General features: G+C 35.2%; 1 protein-coding gene across 7 annotated transcripts in view; it reads left to right on the forward strand.

Moving 5' to 3' along the window:
* Positions 1–23,683, forward strand: part of ATF2 (activating transcription factor 2) — a 51,007-nt gene extending 27,324 nt beyond the window's left edge. For all 7 annotated transcript variants that reach the window (XM_068407837.1, XM_068407844.1, XM_068407838.1 and 4 more), the window contains 4 exons: positions 5,931–6,080; positions 8,162–8,368; positions 14,208–14,313; positions 21,021–23,683. In XM_068407837.1, coding sequence (XP_068263938.1) covers positions 5,931–6,080; positions 8,162–8,368; positions 14,208–14,313; positions 21,021–21,247 — 690 coding nt within the window. In that variant the 3' untranslated portion in view covers positions 21,248–23,683. The remainder of the gene's footprint in view (positions 1–5,930; positions 6,081–8,161; positions 8,369–14,207; positions 14,314–21,020) is intronic.
* Positions 23,684–25,191: the final 1,508 nt, after the last annotated feature.

Genomic DNA, 25,191 nt, shown 5'->3' on the forward strand with positions numbered 1-25,191 from the left:
TCATATATTTTTTTATATAAAAACATGAATGAACTTTACTAAAACAAACATGACATTTTGATTTCTAAAAGTTAAAGCTTAAAATAACTGGCAGAAGATGTCTTTGGTAATGGGTATAGGATGCCTTCCTGCCTTCCTAGAACACAATTAAAAGTTTTCTTCAGCTATCCTAGAAGCCTTAAAACGTGTTAAGAGAACTAATATACTTGCTGAGTATTTTTTGCCCACTATGGACAGCTTTTGGAGGCTTTTTTCCCAGTTCATAAATGGGCTCTCTTACGACGTTTGAAAGTGTTCTTAGATTAGAGTATCCAAGCTTAATGCATAATAATCAGAATTGTGTATTTATTTGTATATTTGATGAAGTTTTCAGTCTGAAATGTCGGACTCCTTCAGCACGGCAGTTCTGGTTATTTATGTGAAGCGAGTTACTGAGTTGTCACTTCTAGAACTCTGTTCTTTCTTTGTTGAAAAGCTCTTTTCTCTGGTTACTGTTAAAGTTGCCTGGCACTAAACGATCACATGAATTCCATAGAGGGACAGTTGCATGTGAGAACAGGTTCACTGAGTGAGTTAGCAGATTGAAAAATGTATACTCACTGCAAGAAATAATGACTGGGAGGAAAGAAAAAAAGTCGTAAACAAAAAAAAATAAATGAAAAATTATATAAAAGCCATGAGAGACAAAAATTTAAAAACTGGCTGTGCAGTGAGCCAAATCCTTATGATTGGTGACTTTATTGGAAGAGGCTGTCAACTGAAACAGCTGAAATTTAGTGGAAGAGTGTGTTAAGCACAATCTTATGTGTGTGCTTCAGCACTGAGACATATACAGTGCTATATGTGTTTCAGTACTGTGGGATAATTACGTGAAATTAGATTGCATTCTAATTTTATTGTCCAATATTGAAGTTATTGTAGTGAACATAGCTGCTCCATTCACACCTGTGAAAGGCACTGTTTCTATGGTTTTGAACATTCTTGGATCCTTTTTCTCCTGTTGCTTGTAGAACTGAAGTGAAATATGACTAGAGATTTTATTCAGACACAAGCTGTCTTTTACTGCTATTCTTTTGAAAATATCCTTGTATCTTGTACTGAGAATGACATTCAATAGGAGTGAAAACAAGTTTCAGATCTCTGTGGCACACTTAATGGTATAAATTGTCAGTTTTTCTGACATGACTCCGTATTTGTTGTTATGCTAAAGAAACTAAGTCCCACATGCTTAAGTCAAATCAAATGCATAAGTCAGTTCTGTGGTATTTTAGAGAGGCTTAGAAGTAGATGCAATAAATGTGTTTAAAAAAAAACCAAAACAACAAAACAAAGCTACTCCCTCACTAAGATAAGGATGCATGATTCTAAATACTGCAGAATTGCTTCTGATCGCTTTGTGAGATCTGTAATGTATGCTTTCTGTATATGAAATGTGAGCCATGAGTTACTCCTAGTTGTAGAATGTCCTTTTTTTTGAGTGTACAGCTTGTGGATGCAAGCTTAATGTTCAGACCCTTCTGCGTGGATTGCAGACATTTCTGAAGAACTTAAAAATTGCTTTAACACTGAATGGTTCCCTCTGTCTCCTTCTACCCATATAAAACCTTTTGTCACAATCTGAGAAATACCTTGCACACAGTGGGCAACCAGTAGGCTTTCTGCAGGAGGTTTCTACTGAGAAGTGACAGAGGGCAGCTTGGCAAATGTTCAGAAACCGACATTAACTTGCTGGAGCCCGGCATGGGACCTTGTGTTCAGCAGAATTCTTCTGACCTGTCTTTCTGCATGCCGAGCTAATCAGCAAACACCTAATGAGCCTACTCTAAAGAAACAGACCCTCTCACAACCTACTTCATTTTCATATGTTCTCTGGGGGTGGAGAGACAAGATTTCATAAGGACTGATGATGCTGCAAAGACCACAATAATGATAATTAACTTGCTGAATTTAGAAGATTATGCTGTTAATTAGTTGCAAAATAAAGATAAGTAATAGAGCGGCAGATGGTAGGATAACACCCAGGAGAAGGAGGGTTATTACTCTGATGAGCTTTTGTGGCAGATATGAAATATGGATCTGAGTTTTTCACAAATTGTTTCTGGAGAATATGATCTTGTTTCTGTGAGCTCTTGATGGAATGATCTAGTCCTACCAAATTCTGACAGATGTGGTGAGGATTTGTTTTCAAGGATATACATAAACAATGAAACCTTGCTAATAAAGACTTTTAAAGCTATTAAGCTATTTGAAAATACCAATTTTATTTTGCCTTTAATAACCAAATAATATCAAACAAACCTTGGTTGTCATGAGGTTTCCCCACATAATAATGCTTACATACGTTTATTCTAATACTAATTGATTTTTAAAACTGAGATTCTCATCGTATTTGGGGTAACTATCTCACTACTCACAGGAAGCAGGACATCCATGTAATATTTTATTCCAGCATTACCTTCTAAAATATGAAACCTTTTAAATACATAAGCTGGATATCTCCTTGTGAAAACCTGGAGATATTCCACAGATTTTCACAATATTTCTATTTTCTATTTCTGTTTCCATAGTACATTTCATTTAACAATGTAATTGTCAAAAGGAGTTTATGTACTTAAAAGTTTACAAAATTATAATGTTTAATTGTTAGCATTACAATAGGGAAGGTTAAGTCCTACTTTGACTGTTTGCATATCCATTGTGCCTGATGATAGATCTTTTATAATGTAGACAGGATTGTGCTATTTCCTTCACTTTCTACTGCTATTTTCAAATTAAATGTAGAATAGACAAATTTAATAGCGTGAAGTTCCTTTCTTTTTAGGTTAACTGTGCAAATATTTCTTTAACACAGATGCAGAAGTAGAAAGGATGGAGCTAGACAATAATAACAGTTACTTGCCTTATGTGCACACTAAAGAAAAAAAAAAAAAACATAAAACCCTAATTACTTTTGTTTCATCTCCCAAATCTTCTGAACTTGGGCTGTCTTTCACTAAGGAAATGGAAATGCTAGTGAAACTTTTTAAGTAACCGACTTTAAGCAAACACTAAAGCGTTTCCAGGAGTTCATGGAGTCTGTTGTTTTGGGGTGTTTTTATGGAGGTTGCTTACATCAAGATTTTCTCATGGAGTCACAAGCAGAGTAGATCAGACACTCTGGCCATACGCATACTGACTGCCTAAATGATTATGCTCCACTGCCATGAAGATGAGAAGTTAGCTTGTTATCACTGAACTTACATATTCAGACACTTGAGTTGGATGAAATCTAATCATTTTTACTTCTCATGGCAATGGAAGAGGAATATATATATGCCAAGTTGCTATGACTTGGTTGAGTAATTTTTGAGACAGTAACTTTTAAAAAATCGCCCAGTATGATGGCTTGAAATAAAAGAGAGCATACCCTTTAAAACCTCTGCAGAAGTTAAAATAGACACATTGTAACTGCTTTTTTACAACTAATTTGTCCTGTCACTACTCTCTTGATTTTGACTCCTGAAAGTTTGTCGTATCCTGCGAAACAGCAAATTATGATACAAGAAATACTTCTAAAGTAGTTCAGATGATAAATGAAAGTACATTGTGAAAAATCAGATGTTAATAACTTATGGGAAGGATATTGGATAAAATTGTCATATTAACATTAAATACTTGCTACTTTCTTTAAAAAATAGTTTTAAAAAAGTGATTTGGGACTGATGTGTCTCCCTGGTAGTCCTGGTGGTATCTTAGAAAATTTTACCATTTAATGACCAGGATTAGTTAGAATTTAAAGAGGGGTGTGTGTGGAAATGATCTTATCAACCTTTCAATTGTTGTAATTAGATCATAGAGTTTGGTTTTAGTAATTTTAGGCAATTAGAAAGCACTTAGGCCTTTCTGTGCTTGTTTAGCTGGAGACAGGGATTGAAATTTTTTTGTTAGCTTGTTTTACCAAGATGAATTAGGAAGGTACAAGTTGATTCTTGAGTTTGTTTTAATGCTGTAAAGAAAGAGTTAACTACTGAAGGGCTTGGGATTTTCAGAGTACTGTACATATACTAAGAATTATGGGCATGTTATCTCAAAAATTTGTGTCATCCTGCCCTAATGCCTGCAGCTATCCTAAACTCTTGTTAGAGCTGAGCACAGGGGAAATGACTGTAAATTTGTCTTGTGTACTTTGCTGAAAGCACCTTCTTCATTCCAAGGAACTTACAAAGTTGATACAAAACTGAGGTGGGGAACAGCACTTCATTAACAACGAATTTTTATGTACGCTTTTATGGTCCCTGTTTGGGATAATGTGTGCTGTTAAATTCAATGTAGAGCAGTCACTATGGAAGAGACTTACGACAGAAGTCACTGGCTAAATATTCTGTAAGAGCAAGCCAGCAGAGGAATGTTGGAGTTTCTCGGTTCTGTTTGTATGATATCTGCTGGTGGTGGTTAGATGCTGCAACCAACTATGTGGATTTGATAGTTGATGTAACTTGCCATATTGCAGACCTGAAGATTTTTGCAGTTCTGACGGAGGTAATCTGCAATCTGTTGTTTTAATTGCAAAATATGAACCAGGAAAGCCCATCATCATGCAAGGTAGGAGAGAGCTGTCGCTATATTCCAATGACTTAATTCTTGAGAGACATTGGATACTGAAGTTTATGGAGACTATCTGCATAAATAGGTGAAATGTCTTCTGCTTACTTTGAGGTGGCCAAATGCAGCCTAGCTCTGGCATTTTTTAAGACATTCTATCAATACTAGTACTGTGGCAATACTTTGTTCATATTCTAAAATATTATGATAAAAGTTATCAGAGTTGTCATAAACTGTCATGTATTAAGTCATTAATCTGTTCTTAAACTTGTATTGGATTCTTCAAAAATCCAGTGCTCATTAGAAAAATATTCTTTAAAACAATTTGTCTAGGTAAATTCTTAAGTAACGCTGAAAACTGCATGATAAATTACACAATATTAATAAAATTTTAATAAATAATATGGAATTACAAGCAGTTGCATCTACTGAAAGTTAGTATGACCTTTTATCACTTAAGATTAAGAATTTTTTTGAAATAGAGTATATCATCTGTTATAGTTTTAATAGATTCCACCAAAAATTGAGTGAAATAATTTTCAAGAGATAGTCAAGAAAATGCTTTAAAAGTTGTCAGTAATTCTTGAATGTATTATACACAGCTGAACTTTGAAGTTACTGTTCTTCATAGTGGCTGTGTAGAATAAAGGAAGAACTTCAAACCTTTTAGCAATTTTGTAATGTAAAATAGCATGTCGTAAGTTACCTTGCGTATTTCTATATAAATAAAAGCTAATCTTTACATACAACCAGAAGCTTGTTACTGTTTTGTGCATTATTAAGATGTTTCAGCAAAGACCTTGGCTTTTCTATAATAATTACTCATAAGAAGGATTGTAGAGGTGAGTATTTGTAAAGACCATGAAAAAGTGGAATCATAACAAACTATTTAAAAATGGATAGAGAACACCAGAATTTTTAAAATGGAAAGAAGTTTGATCTGTTTTTTACCTATTTTCCCTCATGTGTGGTGGTTTTCTTTCTGATCTGTGCCTTGTGTAATACCAGCCTCAGCAACTGTTGATGGCCTTCCAGTCATCTCTTTGTGGGCACAGTTCATCACGAAGGAGGCTTTCTGTTTACTTATCGATACAGCTTACCACCCTTCTCTTTCTGAGGTCCTATGTAAAGCTCATTGCTATTGTCATGCTTGCAAGAAATTGTCACATATCAGTAGGTGTATGTCTAGATCACTGTTGAAAGCCTATAAAAAGAAACATCTATTTTAGAGTTGGAGTTCCTGTTTCTAAAATGGAAATAACTACTAATATAAATCATTAATAACTCCTCAAGTTAACATGAGAGAATATTTCCTTTTCTTTTTTTTCTTTTTTTTTTTCTGCTTGCAGAGATTGAAAGCAGCCTTGACCCAGCAGCACTCTCAGGTAACAAATGGAGATACTGCCAAGGGACATCCAAGTGGGTTGGTTAGGACTCAGTCAGAGGAACCACGACCACAATCACTACAGCAACCTGCAACTTCAACAACTGAAACACCGGTATGACAACAGAGTGGACATGTACTTCCCACCCCCTTCTTTATTATGCAAAGGAAATCTTTTTTCTTTACTCTTGATTTGTAAAATAGAGGTTGTTATGTGCTACAGACTCCTCTTGGAGTCAATAGTTATGTAGCAGTAAAATGTTTATAGTTCTTAGGTGTTCTTAAATGCTTCTAAAATGTATTATCCAATATGATGATTTCAAAATAAGTATTAGCTATCTGCTCAATTTTAGAACTAAGTCCTCCTGATTCCTGGAGTGCGTTAAGAGGAAGTTCTGTGGTAACTGAAAATTGTACAGCTGGTTAATATATATTTGAAAAAACTAAGTGCTTTTGTATTTATATTGCATCTGTTTAATATTTTATATCATAAACACTCTTCAGAAATTTTTTTAACTGCATCAGTTATCATGCTTATGTTAATTTGCTTGAAGGATCTTTTCAGGGTTGCCATACAAAGAATCTCAGCTGTGTGATTAAGTGTACTGTGTCATCCCAGGTACTGAAAGGGGGTCTATGAGCTTAGGAACCGTGTGCTGTCCCTTTGGGGTGGTAGGTGAGAACAGGGTAATAAAGGGCAAGACCTCTGAGTCAGACTGGAAGTGGGAGTTCTGCTGGAGGAGATACTTCCATGAGTGAATTCTGGAGGATTGCAGCTGTTCTACTTCAATAAAACTTGGAATGTTTTTGTTTTATGTGTTTTCAAAATGCTTTTGAAAATTTCTAAGAGTATTTTCAGAATTCATAGCATAACACCGATTTTATAACGGCTACATACTTGGCCCAGAACCGGAATGACCCACATCTGCAGTGAAAGCTCTCAGATTCTTAGACTGTCCACGGAAATCAAATAATGTATCAGAACAAATATGTTTGGAGCAAAAAGAGGAAAAAGGTTACCCATTGTAAAATGATCTCCTTCTTAACGCTGCTGTTCTCCCATATTACCTTAAGGTTTTTAAAATAATATTTTCATAATACCACATAGCAGAATTTTCAAGATGAAAAGTTTGCTGTTTGCTTATTTTGTGGTTACTTTATAATAAGTATTTTTTTTAAAAAAGTGTTTGATTCCTAAAAGGCTGATTTGAGTTCCCATGGTTTTTTCATTATTAGCTGTCTAGGATTTTTGCCAACTGATACGTGTTTGGGGTTTTTAATTTAAAAATAAAACTTTCTTACTGTGCTAGACCGAATGTGCAGGTGCACCTGTGAATACGTCATGTAGACAGTTATATTCTGTCTGTCCTATCACTTGGAAAGATTTTAAGATCCATTATACTGTTATCATAATTCATTAGATCTTTGCCTAGAGTCTGTATACAATTATGGAAGGAGTATAATGTATAATTTAAACTATTGAAATATTTTGATCCTGTCATAATACGTGGGAGGATATAAGGGAAATTGGTATGCAGTGGTGGGGAACACATCAACAAGTAGGAAATGGCTGTTTTGAGATCCAGGGATCAGTGAGTATCAGGATTGACAGCATTTGTCAAACAGCTTCTATATATTGGGCATAAACAATTGTGTAGTGTTTCAGTTGTGGCTAGGTTTGCGGGAAGGGTATTTGGGAAGGGTCAAAAGTAGAAAATCTGTTTCCTGCTAAATGTAACTTTTAAAAGCTGTTTTGGGTGAAGAGTTTATTTTAAAGTTTACCTTTTCTAAATACTTGTGTCGTCAGAATTGGTAAAAGAATGTCTAAGAGTCCATCTAAAGAAGTATTGCTTCCAGGCTTTATTCAGATGCCAAATGCAAATGTCATATAAATCTAACTCTGTGAAGTGAGTGGCTTCTTCTAGTGGAATTTTAAACCAAAGCCAGAGCCATGATTAAAATGTTACATGTTAATGTAACTTGGTAAGGAGTGTAAATACAGTAAAAGTTTTTAAAACATAGCTGTAGAGTTAAATGACATAGCTTTCCACAAAAGAAACGTATATAACCTGAATGTATTTAGAAATGTTGTGAATGCTTTTCTCAAGATGTGGTGTGTATTTATACTAGTGCTGTAGGTTAAGTCAGTAATAGTATTACACTGATAACTTCTTTAATACTTTTTACTGTTTTCAGGCGTCACCAGCTCAGCCTACGCCACAAACACCAAATACAGGTGGTCGGCGAAGAAGAGCTGCCAATGAAGACCCTGATGAGAAAAGAAGAAAGTTCTTGGAGCGAAACCGGGCTGCTGCTTCCAGATGCCGACAGAAACGGAAAGTGTGGGTGCAGTCATTGGAGAAAAAAGCCGAGGACCTGAGCTCGCTAAATGGCCAGTTACAGGTATACTCTTTATTTCAAGTAAAAATGTATAAGTTTTTACATTCTTAGACAGTGATCCTGGATCAATGGAACTCGAACTTCACATGAAATCTGAAGTATAAATGGTTTTGTAACTGGTGGCTCAGGTCAGAATTGAAAATTCAGCATTAATTTCATATATCAGTAAAAGAAGCATATAAGAGAATACTCATTTCAAGATGTGTAAACTTTAGAATCATGCCCTTTTGTCCTTTGTTCCATTTTAAATAACTTTCAGACTGTGATACTGAACAAGGATAACAAGATGTGTTGGAGTAGAGGCTTATTAGCAAAGTGATAGCCTTACCCTAAAAACATCTTGTTTGTAACAATTTGTATCACAGCCTGAGTTATTTAAATAAGATTTGGTTGATTTCCTTTGGTTCTTTTTAACTTCACTTTTTTTCCTTTAAAGTGAATGTAGTGCTCGTGAAAGGTGCCAGATTGACATCACTGGAAACTGAAGGCCTCTTTTGTCCACAGAACAGGTACAGCACAGGCAGGGGCAGTGCAAATTTCCCCACACTGCCCTCTCAGTGTGCGTAAATGCTATAGTGAGGGAAGTATAATGTGAGAGGGTAGTCTAGTGTATGTTGCCCGTCATTTTTCCACCTCATCTGAGGTCGTCAGTTGTTGGGAAGTTGTTGTGTGGGCACACTTTTAACCCTGTAGAACAATCCATGACCCTTTTGTTTAAACTACTGTTAAATGTTAAAGCATACTTTCTTAAAGTTTTCCAGCAGCACATGAGAATTGGCACAAGGTATTGTTTCAAAATAAAAAGTCTAAAAGCTTTATTTTGAAAATTACAGAAAGGAAAAATGATGTCATTTCCTAAATGAAGCATTCATTTAGAAAATGCAGTGGAAAGTATTTTGGTATCTTTAAGTTTCACTTCTGGTTCTTTCATCAGAGCTGTTCACTGAATCAGATTCATAGATCTTTTCCTTCCTATTAAAACTGCTCTTTCATGCTGTTTGATATAGAAAATGTCCTAGCTTGACCAACAAGAAAGTGGGGTATGTTGACATGACTTTTTATCATGTAATTGAAATTACAGTGTATCAGTCATCTTTAGCTTCATGTCTTTAAAAATATTCAGCATCCCAGACTGTAAAGTGTAAGAAATTCATACCTAAGTACACAATGTGAAATTGTTTCCTGTGTTCCGAGAATCATGATACTGTGCACCAGCATTAGTTAAATTGCTTGCAAATATATAGTCTTCTCATACCTGTTCACAATCTGTAGACGTGTTCCTTTAATGCAGTCACAGTCCTCACTGTAAACCCATTAATTACAAAATGGTATGCAGCACCATAGCTTAAATAATCTAAGAAACAAGTGAAGGTAGATCTATAGGAAGAAAAACAAAGAACAAAAAACATCAGCTGTATATCCATTTTCTTAGTGAAAATAATTTTTGGTATTATGTGAACTGCCTTTAACTTAGACATACCAATTTTTATAGCTGAAAATGATGTAAGTATGATAACCATAACCAAAAGATTTCCATATTCCCAAGAGTTAACTCAGTAATAGTGAATTCAGGAAAAAGAATTTTCTTACGCTCTGCCAAAAGCAAAACCGTTAACTGTGAAGAACAGAATGACTTGTAAAGCAAACTGAATGCCAGAGAAATAATTAAACTGTACTTTATGTGAAAATATCAATCAATCCTATATTTCCATAGTAATTCTTCACTTGACAGGCTAACACAGCTGATCAGCATAGTGGGCAGTAATGACCCATGATTACTTACTTTATATTTAATAGTAAATTTAATAAGTTTGGATTTTTGCCTTAGTCCAGTTTTATAGACTGAGTGTTAGGGTTTAGTAGTTCATATTTTGTTTAATATCTAAATGACCTGCTCAGCTGAATTTACCGAGATGTCACATTTCCAAAAGTAGGTTAATATCAAAATGACTACATTGCATTGCTTCACATAACAATTCTGACTTCTTTCAACACAGTTAGTAGCTTTCTTGTAATGTCTACGTCAAAGCTTCTAATGTCAAGGTCAAGGTTTTTAAGACTGGAAGCTCTCTAGCAGTACATACAGATTTTGAAGAGGTTTACTTGATTGATCTATAATTTGTTCCACAGTTTTCAGCTTTCTTTAGATTAACGTCTGACTACTTTCTACTTTTAAATGTTTGAATGTAATTTCCTTTTTAAGCACTATTTTTCAAATTTTTACTTAAGGGAAAATTTCCATCAATTACATCACACCAGTAACACATTTAGGTTAGGTTGGCTGCCTTTATTATAGGCTCTGCTATGTCAGGTTTTTTTCATGCTTCCAACCTTTTAAAGTTTATTTACTGTTTGATTTTTGTGGACTGTATTTTCTACTAATATGTTGACTTCTTTATTGATCTTAAATTTTATATTCCACATTGTGTTGCCTCTGTGCCTTGCACAATACTGCAGGGGATGGTGTGCTGTATCAGGTGTTAAGGAAGTATTGACAGTGTGTTCCCAGTGGCCGCTCAATCATATTGCAGGATCAGATGCCAAAGTTCGTTATATGGTCTGTATTTGGTCCCTGTTGCTTTAATAACCTCAGAGGGCAAAGTATTAGTAGAAGAATGGCCTGCCTTCCTCACAAGGTTAGTGTAGGTTTTAAAGGATCAGCAGTCAAGTGGTGGTTTGTACTAATGCTGAAGAAGCTGCTTTAGGAAGGCTAAACTATGAAAGAAATGCCCTTAAGTAGAGGTCCTTTCCCATATAGAGGTATCTTGTTGAAGGTGTCCAAAAAGAAAGAGGAAGAGCAATGTTTAACTCAGCCACAGGCAGTCCCCTGTCCCCATAAGTCACATCTGCCTGTCTTTGATGATAGTTTTGGTAAATGCACCTCATAAATATTGTCCCACACTTTGCTGAGTATGGGTTAATCTGGTCCCACTATTATATACACATTTTGGATCCAGAGAGAAATAGGCAGATACAGAACATATTGTACACTGCATGCTATGCCTTTGTGAGAATACAGAAGGGAACGTATCTTTTTAAAAATGGAGTGCAGGTGAAAATAGATCTGCTGTCCCCCAGAAACCTGCTTTCTAATGTTAGCACATTTTCAAATGTGGGAACATAAAAATTCTTCTAGACAGCACGTGAGGTATATTTCATGCTTATTTAAAGAAATGTTGATGCCTACGCTTGACTTGATATCTCATTAATGAGGAGGACCTTTCCAGGGCAAAAACTCAAAAATAATCTTTCTTCATGCCAACTGTTGAAGTGTTTATTCCATGTGTTTCTTGTTAGCTTGTTTTCAACATGTTAACCCCATGTTAAATGACCACCACATGTTAACATGTTTTGAATAACATGGAAAGACTTGCTATTGTCACATACATGGTAAGAAACTACAATGTGTATGAGAGTTGGTTCTACCAATCCCCCTTTATTACCAGTTAGAAGTGGTTCTTACTGGTAATATGTAAATTGCAACCATGGATTGCCTTTCTGTGACATTCCATGTACCATGTGCCTAGCAGACATACTCTGTTCTACTTTCGGGAATGATTTGTGCGTTGCATATAGCACCGTTGTCACACAGTGTTCGTGTTAATAACAATGCTACCTATGTATTCAATGAGAATGCCTCAACTTTTTTAGTATAGGAATGCTGTTCCATTTTTTTTCAAATCTGCTTTAATGTAAGATAATATATTTGCTTTTTCTATTTCTGTTAGCAAAATTCTTAGTATTTATAATACAACTGACAATCTATAAACTGCCTTTTCAAAAATGTTTTACGAATATTAGTTTTACTTACACTGATAAACAGCGACTTCATACTTATATGTGCTGTTTGTGTATAAAATTCTTCCTTAAAATGTGGGAGATAAAGGTGGAAAACTTCTGAAAACCTTTTCCGGATTTGATCACTTAGTTTGCCAACATTCCTTTAAACTACCAGAAGTATGTTTCATTATTCATGGATGCTGTTGCTTCTGTAGATTATAAAGAGGTGTCTCAAAACTACATCAGCACTTTTTTTTTCCCCTAGTTCTGTCAGTTCTGTGCAGCTGCCTGCTTGGCATCCAGGTTTGTGGCTCCTCTAGTAAATAACATGGTGAACTAAGAGGAGACAGAGAGCTGGAGGCAGGAGTAGTGTGCTCTGTTAACAGCCCAAGATTTCAGGACATGTAATGCCAGCTGGTAGAGACTTTGTGGGGTTTTTGGTTGGGTTTTTTTTCATTGCAACCCTTTTTGTTTGCAATCACATTTTTCTTTCATTAGAAATGTTTGTGAAGTCAGATTTGTTGCTTTCTTTTAGCTCTTCCTTTTGTTTTAAATGTAAAGTTTCTAAAAGGAATATTTGACACAATAAAATGACTGAATAGAAAAGTAGTCCTTAATGGTTTAAGAGGATTTTGCAAGTATAAAGGCTTGAAATTTTTTGTCTTCTAAATGGAGAGAGAGGACACAAAGGGGAGCTTTTCTTTTAAAAATCTGGTATTTTAGTTACAGTATTTATAAACTGTGTTACTTAGTGTAATTAAACTTAATAAATTCTGTTCTTAAATAGTTTTCCTTACTTTGTAATCCTTCTAGTTATAATTCATCTCTTCTCTGACTGCATTGCCTTATTTCTAGCTTGCAAGTAAATAAGTTGACTTTCTTGTGGTTTTTTTTCCAGATAATTTTAGTTCCAGTCCAATTTTCCTGTGTTTGTTTTTTCTTTAACTTGCATTTGCATTTACCAAACGATTATGTTGTGTGGCATATTATGCTAATGTGCAAAGGTTCTTACAGTTTAAGTAACTTCAAGTATCAATGGAAAGGATTTATATTTAAAATAAAATAACCCCTGAAAAGCATATATTGTGACAAGATACAGGTATCATAGAGCATTACAGATAACTTGGTTCTGCAGATATGTAAACATTTTTCTACTATTTAAAGTGAAAATGGGTCTGTCAAAATGCCATACCATTCTTAATTTGGATTGTCACATATAATGCAGTTATGTAGCGCTTCTCATCTATAGATATCAAACTGCTTTACAGAGAAGGTAAGTGTCACGGTCCTCCATTTTACAAATGGGGACATTGAAGCACAAAGTAGTAAAATGACCTTGCTCAAGGTCACCCAATAGTGGAAAGGCCCAGCCTGGAAATGCACCCAGTCACTATATTCTGCACGTACTGTCTCTTAGATTATCATCCGCTTTAGTGACATAAACTGACACTTCGGGATTTTGTCATTATTATCAATTATTTCTTCGTACAACACAGTTATGTATGGTTGCCAAAGAGAAAATTGATATGGAAGTCAACAGACATTTACAAAGTTATTTTCCGGTGCATGAGATTTTCTTTTTTCAAAGTCCAAGTACGATTATAGTCACCAAAAATCATTCTGCATTGGCCGATTTTTTTTTTTTAAACTTTTTTTAATGTTGGCTGTGGCATCTGTTAAAATGTGGGTAGTTAAATGTAGGTTTACTCTGATGAGAATTCATCACAAAACCTTGCAGAAGAATCTTACAGTAGCTGGATCATGTGAATGAGACTATGTGTAGACTCTGCATCTGCAAACTGAAAACCATATGTTGTATTTTCCAAAAAAGCATTTCCTAGTTTAAGAAGATCATAAAATAAAGTTAGCCAAGTTTCAGCTAATATTTACATATTCTGAGATAAAAGAAATGTATACATTTTTGCAATATATACCAAATGGAAGCTTCTTGTATTTTATCTACCCCTAAATGAACAACTGAAAATCCTATAAAACTTAATACTTACCTTCAAAATGTGTGTAGTTTGAGCCTGGTAAAGTACATAACTTTCTTCTCCTTTAGAATGAAGTCACCCTGCTGAGAAATGAAGTGGCACAGCTGAAACAGCTTCTTCTGGCTCATAAAGATTGCCCTGTAACCGCCATGCAGAAGAAATCTGGCTATCATAGTGAGTAATGTTCCATTACCTACAGCCTTAGGCTGCATCAATGAAATACTGCCAAAGTGAACTGAATGAACATTAAAATTGAGAAATGCAGTTCTAAAATTACATTAAAGATTTTTTTTTTTTTTTTTAATCTTGAAGATTATTGGAAGACAGGAATGAATATGTGATGTTTAGAAATATATTTCTAAGCCCTTTCAGTTCAAGTGTTGCATAACATTGAAGGTTTTATGTTGGTTTAATAAATGCATATGATAATTAGCATTTAAGGACTATCGGTTACTACACCTGCTTTGGAAAATATGATTAAAGTATTAAGAGCACATGATAAACCATTTTTTATACTTTATCTTAGCCTAGTACAGTGAAGGGTCCTTGTGGGTTTTTTTTTCTTCATCGTAATGAGATTTCGGTAGAGGTAATGTAACAGCTGTCCTCATTTACCATAACATCCAGGATCAGTCAAGCCGTTAAAATAATCAGATGCAGGTTCATGGCTCCTACTGTACAATGTCTTCTAGATTGTTTTGATTTCCACATTAAGCAACTACTTTTCTATAAACAAGGTATTTAAAAAAGCAGTTCTAATACTGAAGGGAATACTGAGAGTTTCAGTAGCATTTTTTTTCTAATACGTATTTTTACTTAAAGGTGCTCATTTGATTTTCATCCTTCCAGCATCTTAAAGGTTAATTATGCTTTCCTGACTTGTAACTTCATTTTTGGATAGGATACACAGTGCCAGAACCAGCTGCTGCTGCTGCTGTAGAATAAATGGCCAATTTTGTCCATTGTACACAAATTTGTTACAAATAACTGAGCTGGGAATGCATTAGGCAACATTCATAATATATAACCCACAGCTTTCATTTTTATGATTTAGTGATATTTCAGGATATTTGTAAATGTGAAGATTGTTTCTGCCATATGTAGCCACTTCATTTTAATTTGCCAGTGTCAGTAATTCAGGAGAATAAAGGAACATTTTGTATTGCATGCAAACAGATCCTCAGGTGCTTGCGATAAAACTTAATGGCCACCATCTTTACTTGTAGTCATTGTAAGCAATTTCATCAGAATGGGCAATATTTTTTAATTTAAAAGATTCAGGAGATTTAGCAACCCTCTATTGCCATATATATTTAGAATACTGATTTTGTCAGTTTTGAGCTTATAAATCTTGGTCCTTTGATCTCCAGTCATTTTGACAAGACGGAAAATAGCATCTTGGAGTAAATTGGAACAGTATAGAAATATGTTTGGGATTTATATTAACAATGATTGCTGCAGGGATGAGGCCATTATGGCTCCCATCTGACAGAACAACATCATTTCATACGGAAGCTGCTAGGGGATAACATTATGCATGCAAGATTTTTCAAAAAAAAAGACAACAAACTGTAGGTTTCTTGAATTTTGATGTTTTGAGGATGTGTGTTCCTGAATTGTCATGAAAAATGTTTAAACATTAAGTCTGAAACTGGTAAACTAATTACATGCTAAGGATTTCTTCGTTGAAGAATTAACGAACGGCCTGTATAGTAATGCTTATTTTCTGCCCTCAGAAAATTTACTAAATTTACTGAAGAATGCAAAACGTGTAAGAACTAAAACACTAGTCAGTGGAAAAAGCCTACATTTTAGAAAAAAAAATAATAAGCAAGGAGATGGGAAGGATAGCTCACCTAGTTTCTTGAAAAGTCTCTTGAAAGTCAAAGTTCAACATGAGTGATAGCTGTAATGCCATCCCTCTGAAAGGATTTTGTCACATTATCTCCATGTGAATATTGTTAGGAAAGCTTGTTGGCTAAGTGACATACCCACAGTCCAATTTATGAGAGGAAGAAATGGTTTCAGTTAATACGTTCATGAAAATTGTTTTCATATAAAGTATTTTTAAATAAACATATTATGTTCATCAAATAATCTAATCTTTGTTGAATTGCTTCAACAAAGTATTGAGTGGTTTAGCAGTCTGTCTCTGTGGAAGAAATTGAAGACACCAGATTACAGAGCTCCTGCAGTGCTGAATATTGTGCACTACTGAGACAGTGCTAGTTTATACCATGCAGATCGTGTTTTAATGGCTAAGTCCACATTTAATGGGGTTTCATGTACAATGCACTTAAATGGGCACAAATATCTATTGCTTTTCAGGGTATTTTTGGCACTTACTTTCACATATCTTTTAAGATCTTTTGGATTTCCCAGGCACATTTTTTCTCGTGCCAAGTGAAAAGCACGACAGTGCACATACCCGTTTCTTTTTCTAAGATTGTTCTTGGGATCGTATTTTCCTTATTTAAAAAGTCTTGTGCCTGCTCCAAAAGGGGGTGTAATCAGGACAGAGAAACCAGAAAAATTGTTATTGCACTTTGAGACAGCGTGGATTAATTTCTGTTGCAATGTTTAAGTTTTCAGCCAGTTTAAACTTTTTTATTTCCCAAAGAAGGATGCTATTGGTTCTGAGTGCATCTTTAAACATTGGGCGGGGGGGGAGGAAGTGCCGTGCGTAGGAGAAATCTAAATGCTGTTCATTTATTTTTCATTTTAGCTCTTCTAATACTAGATTATTTCTAAAAGTCTTCTGCAATATTCCTATATTTTCTCAGGCTTTTTCTGGACTTGGAGCAGGAAAAAGGTGAAAACTTGTGAGAAGAAAATGTGTTGTGAAAATCAGAGCTGTAAAAAAAAAAAAAAAATGAAAAGGGTGTTTTAAGTATTTTTCATAGTTTTCAAAAGGACATGATAATATTGAAGAAAATTTGTACAAAACTGAATATAAAGGAAGATAATAGAGGCTGCAATGTAGGTGGTATTAAATGGGTTTTTTTGTGTTCTTTCTCTAGTTAGTTTTAAAGAAATGGTAGAAGGTGACTAACCAGTTTCAGAGCTCAAATAATGCGAACCACTCAAACCACTATGTTCCTACAGCCTGTCCTGGACAGGCGACAGTCCTTCAGTGACTACAGGAGATATTCACAAAGGCCACCTCACTGGAAATGAACGTTTCTAGGCTTGAGTCCCTCTATAGTCATGGATGACCTGATGAGAATTACCATGAGGCTTCCTTTCTAGTGATTATCAGGGAACCGAAAGGAGTTCTGGATCACATGTCAGTGCTTGCATACTCGCTCCCATTTTGGTTTTGGTGGGTTTTCTGAACACTGAAATCCTCCTTTGTTTGCTTACCTTACTGAAAGCTATTGGTAAGCAATGCTAAGAAGCAAATAATAGCAATGTCTGACTACTTTAAAAGGGTACTTTTTAGTACATCCTCAAAAGTCTCCTCTGTGCTTTGTTTGGTATTTTTTTAAATCTTTTCTATAGCTCAGTCCAGCACACGTGTTCCATTACCAAAATGGCTCACTCCTCCTCATGACGCAGCCTGTCTAGGAACTGTGTAGCCTTCAGGACAGTTCATGTGATGTAGGTCTGTAAATTTTCAGCCTTCTAATGTACACGTTACTTCTGTAGATTCATTTTTAATTTGGACAATGTACTTTCCTTGGTTTGAGGCAAAGCTGAGGGAGCCATTAAAAAGCTGAAATGCCTAGGCTTTTTTCTACATTGTTAGCTACATTATGATTCTGCTGTGTATCAGTTGCACTCTTGAAACCACAGTCCCGTGCCTGGCAATTGTCTGGTCAACTAAGAAAAAAGAAAAAAATTAGTCGTAATTTAAATATGACTTGCCTGTGTTCTTCTAAAAGCCTTTGTCCTTTATTCCCAGTCTTCAGGCTTAAGAAAACAAGTCACCTTTGTAAATGAGGTGACTTAAAGTATCTTCTGTATTCATTGAGCAGATTTTCTTGTTTGGTTTTAATTCTTCAGATGGAGTTCTGTATTTAGTTTTTGGCTGCTATTCCTGTAAAGTTAGGGCTACATAAGGAAGGATTTTGAAGTAAAGGAAGCTCTTCTTTAGGGTGGCACCTCATTTCTAAATATTACTTTGTAGTTATTGCAAGGATTTACACTTCCAGTAAAATTTATTACCATAAACTAGTGTTAGGTCTGTATCTTATATAATCACCTGTCTGTTCTAAGCTTCCCCCTCCCTCTAGCCCCTGGCATCTGAAAAATCATGTGCTTTTGTCTATTCAGCACAGTATGTTTGTTCATCTGCTCAATGATAGGAAAACTTCTATTGTACATTGGTGATCATAAGTATTCTCATAACTGTTTCTTCCATTGCATGTATGGTCTTCCTGAGCCCATCAAAAAAGCAGAAAATCAAGCCTTTCTCATGTTCTTTACCACTGTGATATTTTTACAGACATTTCTTTTGAGTTAACGACATACATTTTAAGGGATACAGAACAATGGAAGACCTTCCTTCTCTGGCTGAAAGATAATTATCTACTTTACTTCCTCTCTATCTCTGGCTTGTAGCATTTAAAACTAACCATTGTTCTTGAGGATAAGGAGGATTTGGCCAAAAAGGAAATTGGGGATCAGCGAAAGAAGCATAATAGGAAGACAGATTCATAGGAGAGTAACAACAGCTCTGAAGAGGAGGAGGAGGAGGTGTTACAGCGGGGAGACTGTATTTGATACATGTCGTCCCACTTGCTGCCATTTCATTCTGTCTGAGGGGAAGAATATGCTACTCTCATAATTAGTAATTCAGTATTTTTCAGGAAGTGGCACTAGAGTTTCTGTTTTTAACAAAGTTTGCATGTGTTCTTTCTTATTGTTTTTACATGAGTTCTTGTAGGTCTTGATAGAGGTGTAGCAAAAATGAAGTCCTGTTGAATAGTGTTAACTGAGTTGGCACTCGTTCATGCTCTTTCTGTTCTTGAATGGGCAAATCCTACTAAGGATCACAAATGTCTTTCAGAAGTATTTTAATTTTCTTCCTCTTGCTGTATACAGTTACCATGTAACCTTAGGATACGTGGTAATTGTCAGCAGACCTACCTAGCTCAATATCATCTGTCTCTTATCTCCTTTAATGGGTGAAAGATCTGTGTTTGAGAAAATGCAGTATCTGTAAAATAGTTGGCCTCGTGGATAAGAACATTATGATACTTTCAAGCGGTTATGTCCATGCTCTTGTAGTAGAGGTATAAGAGAAATAGTTACCTTGTTTGTGTAGGCAGTATTTCTTAGAAAGAAATACAGCAGGTTTGCTTTTTGACCTTACCATTCTTTTCCAGAAGCGCTCGATAAGAGAACTGTTGTTTTCAAGCTTTGAAGAGGAGTGTGTTCTTAGTATGCATGGGATTGCTTCAGATATCTTTATGTTGGGGACTTGACTTGCTTATTAGTGAATTTTCTTACCCGTAGCTAGTATGTCATGTAAAGCTCAGTACATTGTAAACTTCATTTCATCATTGTTTATTCATGCTTAGTGTTCCTTTTAGTTGCTGCTGTTAGCCTGGTTTTCTATGGAAATGAGGCTATGATACCACAGTGGTGTTCGTGTTTTAGTGTTAGTGTCATCCCTTCCCATCCCTTCTCTTCCCCTCGGTAACTTTCGGATTTGTAGGCCAATCTTGAGCAAAAGGGATTGCAAAGGCAGGTCTAGAGAAAATCAAGCTTTGTTCTGTTGCTATGTCTCAAGCAACAGTTCATTCTGCTTCTGGCTATGTTTGTGTGTATCTTTGTATATTGTTATGTTATACAATAGTCGGTAGTGTTTTAAAAGGGACTTCCAGTATTCCATCTGTATACTGGGTTTAAATCAGTGTATAAAACTTTTGTGAAAAATACTTGAAAACACTAAGTAGCAGAAAGTGGTACAAAACAGTTATAATTAAATTCAGTGTTCATACTTGTAGTTTTGAGTGAAAAAACAGTAGGCTTATTTTCCTTTTTTTTTTTTTTTTCAGTCTTTAGCTCAGCTTTTTGCCTGACAGTGTTTGCACAATGCCTTGGCTAACTTTTGCAGCTCTAGAAAAAAAAGAATGATTTTAGCACGACTAGGATGTCTGTGCAAGAAAGACGTTTTAAATCATGACCATTTTGTAAATTCTAGTTTTGCACAATGAGAATTATTTTTTAATCTGTTTACCCTCTGTCATGAGAAAAAATGATGCAACTGTGTGGGTAATTCACTTCAGTTTTGTGGAGAGCACCACAGAAGATATTTTTAAAATATTTTTTAACAATTTTAAATCTTATTGAGAGCCATTTGTATACTAAAGAAGTTACTGGACTTTACTCTGTTAAAAGAATGTGGGTTGAAAACTTGTGGAAGTATTGTCCAATTAATATAGTGGTGTAAATAGTATTTTTTCAGTTATTATATTTGTGATCACAAGTATTCATTACTGAACGTAGAATTATTCTCATTTGATTACTAAGCAAACATAGTAAATAGCATATGTTAAAAATCTAAAGCAAATTCATATAGCACTAGGAGATCTGGTAGCATTTTTAATGTAGAAATAGTGCTTATTGATGTGAGCATTCATCATCACAATTAGGCGTAGTACCCACCAGCTGATTTACCAGGCAGGAAATTGGACAATTTTAATCATCAGTTTGAAGATGTGAAAATGTCCATGTTTCCTGACTATTCTGTACTGCAGTCCATATTTTTTGTTTACAAAGTAGTATTTTCTTTAAAAAATGAAAATAAGATTGTTTTGCAGTTTGTGCTGCATTACACCATGAGTTTTAATTACGTAGGGGATGATTGTTGTTACCTGGGACGTGGTGGTGTGCATTCTGGGGAAAAAAATAAATGAATTTTTCTTCTTCAGCTGCAGATAAGGATGACAGTTCGGAAGACATATCGGTGCCAAGCAGTCCACACACAGAGGCTATTCAGCACAGTTCTGTCAGCACTTCCAACGGCGTAAGCTCAACTTCCAAGGCAGAAGCGGTGGCCACCTCCGTTCTCACCCAGATGGCGGACCAGAGCACAGAGCCGGTGCTTCCCCAGATCGTCATGGCGCCTCCCTCCCAGTCGCAGCCTTCAGGAAGTTGATTAAAAACTTGCATTTCATCAGTTTCTTAGATTTACATTTGTGACTTTAAAGGGAAATCAACAAAAGACCAGTCTCCATCTAGGAGAAATTGTAGCTTAAAATTTTATTAATTTTTAAAAATCCAACTTAAATTTGGCTTTAACGATTGGCGGGTGAAGTTGAGACAGAACACCAGTTCTAGTCTCTTTGCAAAAGACTTTTTTTTTTAAGTATTAGTTTTACTAGTTATTTTTTGTGCTTAATGTGTAAAGTGTGTGTACAGTACAATGTGGTTTATTTCATTTTTAATTTGGTATTATTTCAACAAACATTGGGGTGAATTACTAAAGGTCATCCCCAAGACTGTGATAGTAATATTATGTGACATTTTTATACCAAAGTTCTGCATAGTCCCTATTGACTTTGTAACGTTAGCAAGGTCATAAAGCACTAGGCAAGAGAAAGACAGTAACAGTAAATTTGCTTTTAGTCTTTTTGCCTTTTTGTTGATTTGCACATTATGAGAGGAAGAACATTGGGAGACAAACATTTGGGTTGGTTTATGTATAGCATTTTGGTTGGCTTTTTAACTGTTGGGGTTTTTAATTTGTTTAATAGGGCCAGTACAGTATACGAGATACAGTACTTTTATGCACATACGTATCCTAGATGAGGATCATTACTAAATAGATTTGATTTTTTTTTTATTGATGTCAGGTGTTTTTTTTCCCCTCCAACACTTTCATTCTGGGAGGAGGAGAGCTTTATTTCTCCAGTCAGAATAGATATCTATAACTACCCTTTGTTGCTAGGCTGAAACCAGTAAGCGTATTGTAAAATACAGGGTTATCAAATACGGAATACTTAGTATTCCAAAGTAGGCTGATATTTTGTGGATTTTTGAGTCGCAGACTGAGGAGTTTACTCATGGTTTTGGATGCCAGAAAAGCCTAAAATCCTTCTTCAGACAACTCAAGACTTTTTTTTGTCATTGTCTTGTATTTGCAAGCTAACTTGTACTTAATTCTTGTGTAAGCACTGTCATCTTTTAGTAGCAAAAATTTTGATACCTTTCTTGTGGAAAAAAAAAAAAATCAGTATCTACCGTATCTTGGAAACAATGTAATTATAATGTGGTGTGTGTGGTGTGTGCGTGAGAATGGTTCAGTAGTTAATGCCAGCAGTCTTTTGCTTGAATGTTTAAAGATGCCTTCAATGTGATGCTGGCTGATAGGCGATTGCAGTTTTAAAATGTTATTTACTGTGCGAACTTGGATAACTAACATTCCATGATGTAGTTTGTTTCTGATGAGATGATTGTAGGTACACTTTTTCTCATTATCCAATCATCCGTAGGATATTGAGTTTTTTAAATGTGCCATTATCTGTTTTGATTCTGTACTCATGTTCAAAATACAGTACAATATTTTACAATAGATTAAGTTGTTTAAAAAAAGTAGATGTGTGCTTTCAGGTCGGAAAACTTTGTATAATAGCAAAAAACAGATGCATAGTAGCAACTGGCAGTAAAGCAGGATTCCATTATGTATATAACAAAGATTTAATGCATTTATAATGGGTTGTGTAGTTCATTTGCTCTTCCTTCTCCACACTATATTGTGTGTTTTTAAGTGTCAGTGCCATCAAGTTTCTATTTGATTCAGTTTTAAATCTAAAAATGTAATTGATCCAGAGGAAAATCATGATTTCTACATTATATATACAACCATACTATAATGAAAACTGGACAAAAGTATCTAAGTCATATATGTATCATTGCAGGGCTTTAAGCATGAAAATAATAGGGATTCTAAATATTTTGTACTTTAAAACTAAGAAAGTTGAGTTGATAACCTCATGTGTTTAAAAGTCTTACTTTCCCAATTTCAAGATTAAAAGCTGTAACAGTTATTGAACATTTCCAGGGTGGTGAAATACAATGGACCTCTTGTGAGAAGGAAATTAATTGCAAAGGCACAAAATGTGAATTCTGCAAGAAAGCTATACAGTCACTTTTCATTGTAGTTTTGGTGGACTAGGTAAGGCCTCAGTGATTATACTATAATTTGCTCTCCTAAACACAAAGGCTTTTAAATCGTATTTATATAAGTGGAGTTTTTTTATAACAAAACTGTCGCGCTTGTAAAATAAGTCTACATAAGTGTATAGGAGATATGTAAACAGTTAATGAATTTGACAGTGGGGCTGGAAAAAGAACCATTAAAATCTGCGTTCAGCAAATAGAAATTATTAGTCGTACTACCATGGATTCCATTTTGAGACGTATGTCACACTACTTCTGTACTTAGCATTTGGGGTCTTTACATTTGACATGTTTCACAAACTGTACTGTTTTCTTTTATGTGCAGTTTGCATGAGTAAATCATCAAAGAGAATAAAATCTATCTTTAAGTTATGTTCCTATTTTAATGAAATTATAATTGTTCTAAAAGGCAGCAGTGTCTTCAGACTTATTTCTTCATCCTTGCAATTATCGGCATTTTTCTGGAAGCCATTACTATAATGTCAAAGTAATGTTATGTAAATAACATATGTTTCCTTAGAAAATAAGCCAAATTCCATTGCCCTGCGGTTGAGTTTCCAGCAGCTTCTGAGGAATCAGCCTTGTACCGTTAGTTCCAGGAGCCCAAGGTAATCCGCAGATGAAGGACCTCATAAACATAGCTTGGTGATCCCAGATGTTGCTTAGCCATTGCTGGTTGCCCCGAGTTCCACAGCAAAAGCGTTGTGTGTAATCAGAATTTCCAGCTAACTTCCAGATACCTTAATCTTATCTTAATATACATGAGGCTAGGAAATAACGGATACAGTCAGATGAACTGCTCACAATTCTATTGTGAAAGGCTGAGAAAAGATCATGCCCTCAACGTTTGATTTTTAGAATATTAAAAATGGTTTGGGCTTATTCATGAACATTGGAAACATCATATATGGCATGGCACATCCTGTTATGCCATCTTTTGAAAAGTTCTTGACAGACCTCTGATGTGGAGGGTTTGGAGGGGGGAAAAAGAAAAGGTAAAGTAGCTGTGTACTTATATTTATTGCGTGTGTTGACCAAAGGAAATTAAATTTAAACTGTACACGACTTTGAGCCCAGTATGAGAGTAATGCCCAAGGCCTCTGTTTCTTCATTATGTTCTTTTTCTGGCAGTTATGCTTGTCGCTCCAAGGAAAAAAACACAAAGGCTGTATAACAGGGCAGCTGAGGGGGGAACCAACCCACTTTTTATTCTCTACACTGTAAAAAGACCTGGTTTTATACCTAGCTATCCAATCTTTTTCTCTTCAAAATGCTAATAGAGGCTGGGCAAAGAAAGATACTACAGTGATGGAATGAGATGACAGAAGTGCTGGATGAGTGGTGATTTCAGCTACCAGAATTACAGAAGTAATTTGCTTTGAAACACACACAAATGCTTTAATTGGTCATCATAAATGATAATTAGGAGAAAACAGTGAAATTAAGTGTATCCTAATAAAGTAAGGTATGTTAAATTGCACTGAAGGAAACTTCAGCAATGCTTCTTGACATGATTAATATACTCATGACAATGTGCCTAATGAAGGTGGTTTGCATTTATGTGCTACCTGTTGCTTCCCTCAGTAGAGAAATAATTTGAACTGCACTCATTTACATTGCAGAACAGTGAGTGTAAGATTGGCTTACAGCAGTCTTTTCCTTTACATTTATTAACCTTTGTATGAACAGTAATACAGGGATGATGTATTTAACCCATGTCTTGTGTAACACTGTGTAGGGTAGGTCCAGATAAAATTACAGTGAAATAATTCGGATTTTCAAAGTTTTATATTCTTCAATAATGTCTCCTTTTAATTTTAGGGTTTAATATGACTTTTTCTTTCTTTTTCTTTTTTCTTCACGGAATTTAAGATCATGACCTTTCTTGTTCTTCACATTCTTCCTCTTCAAAATATTTTT

The sequence above is a fragment of the Nyctibius grandis genome, chromosome 9 (genome assembly GCF_013368605.1).
Source record: "Nyctibius grandis isolate bNycGra1 chromosome 9, bNycGra1.pri, whole genome shotgun sequence".
Classification (NCBI taxonomy): Eukaryota; Metazoa; Chordata; class Aves; order Nyctibiiformes; family Nyctibiidae; genus Nyctibius; species Nyctibius grandis.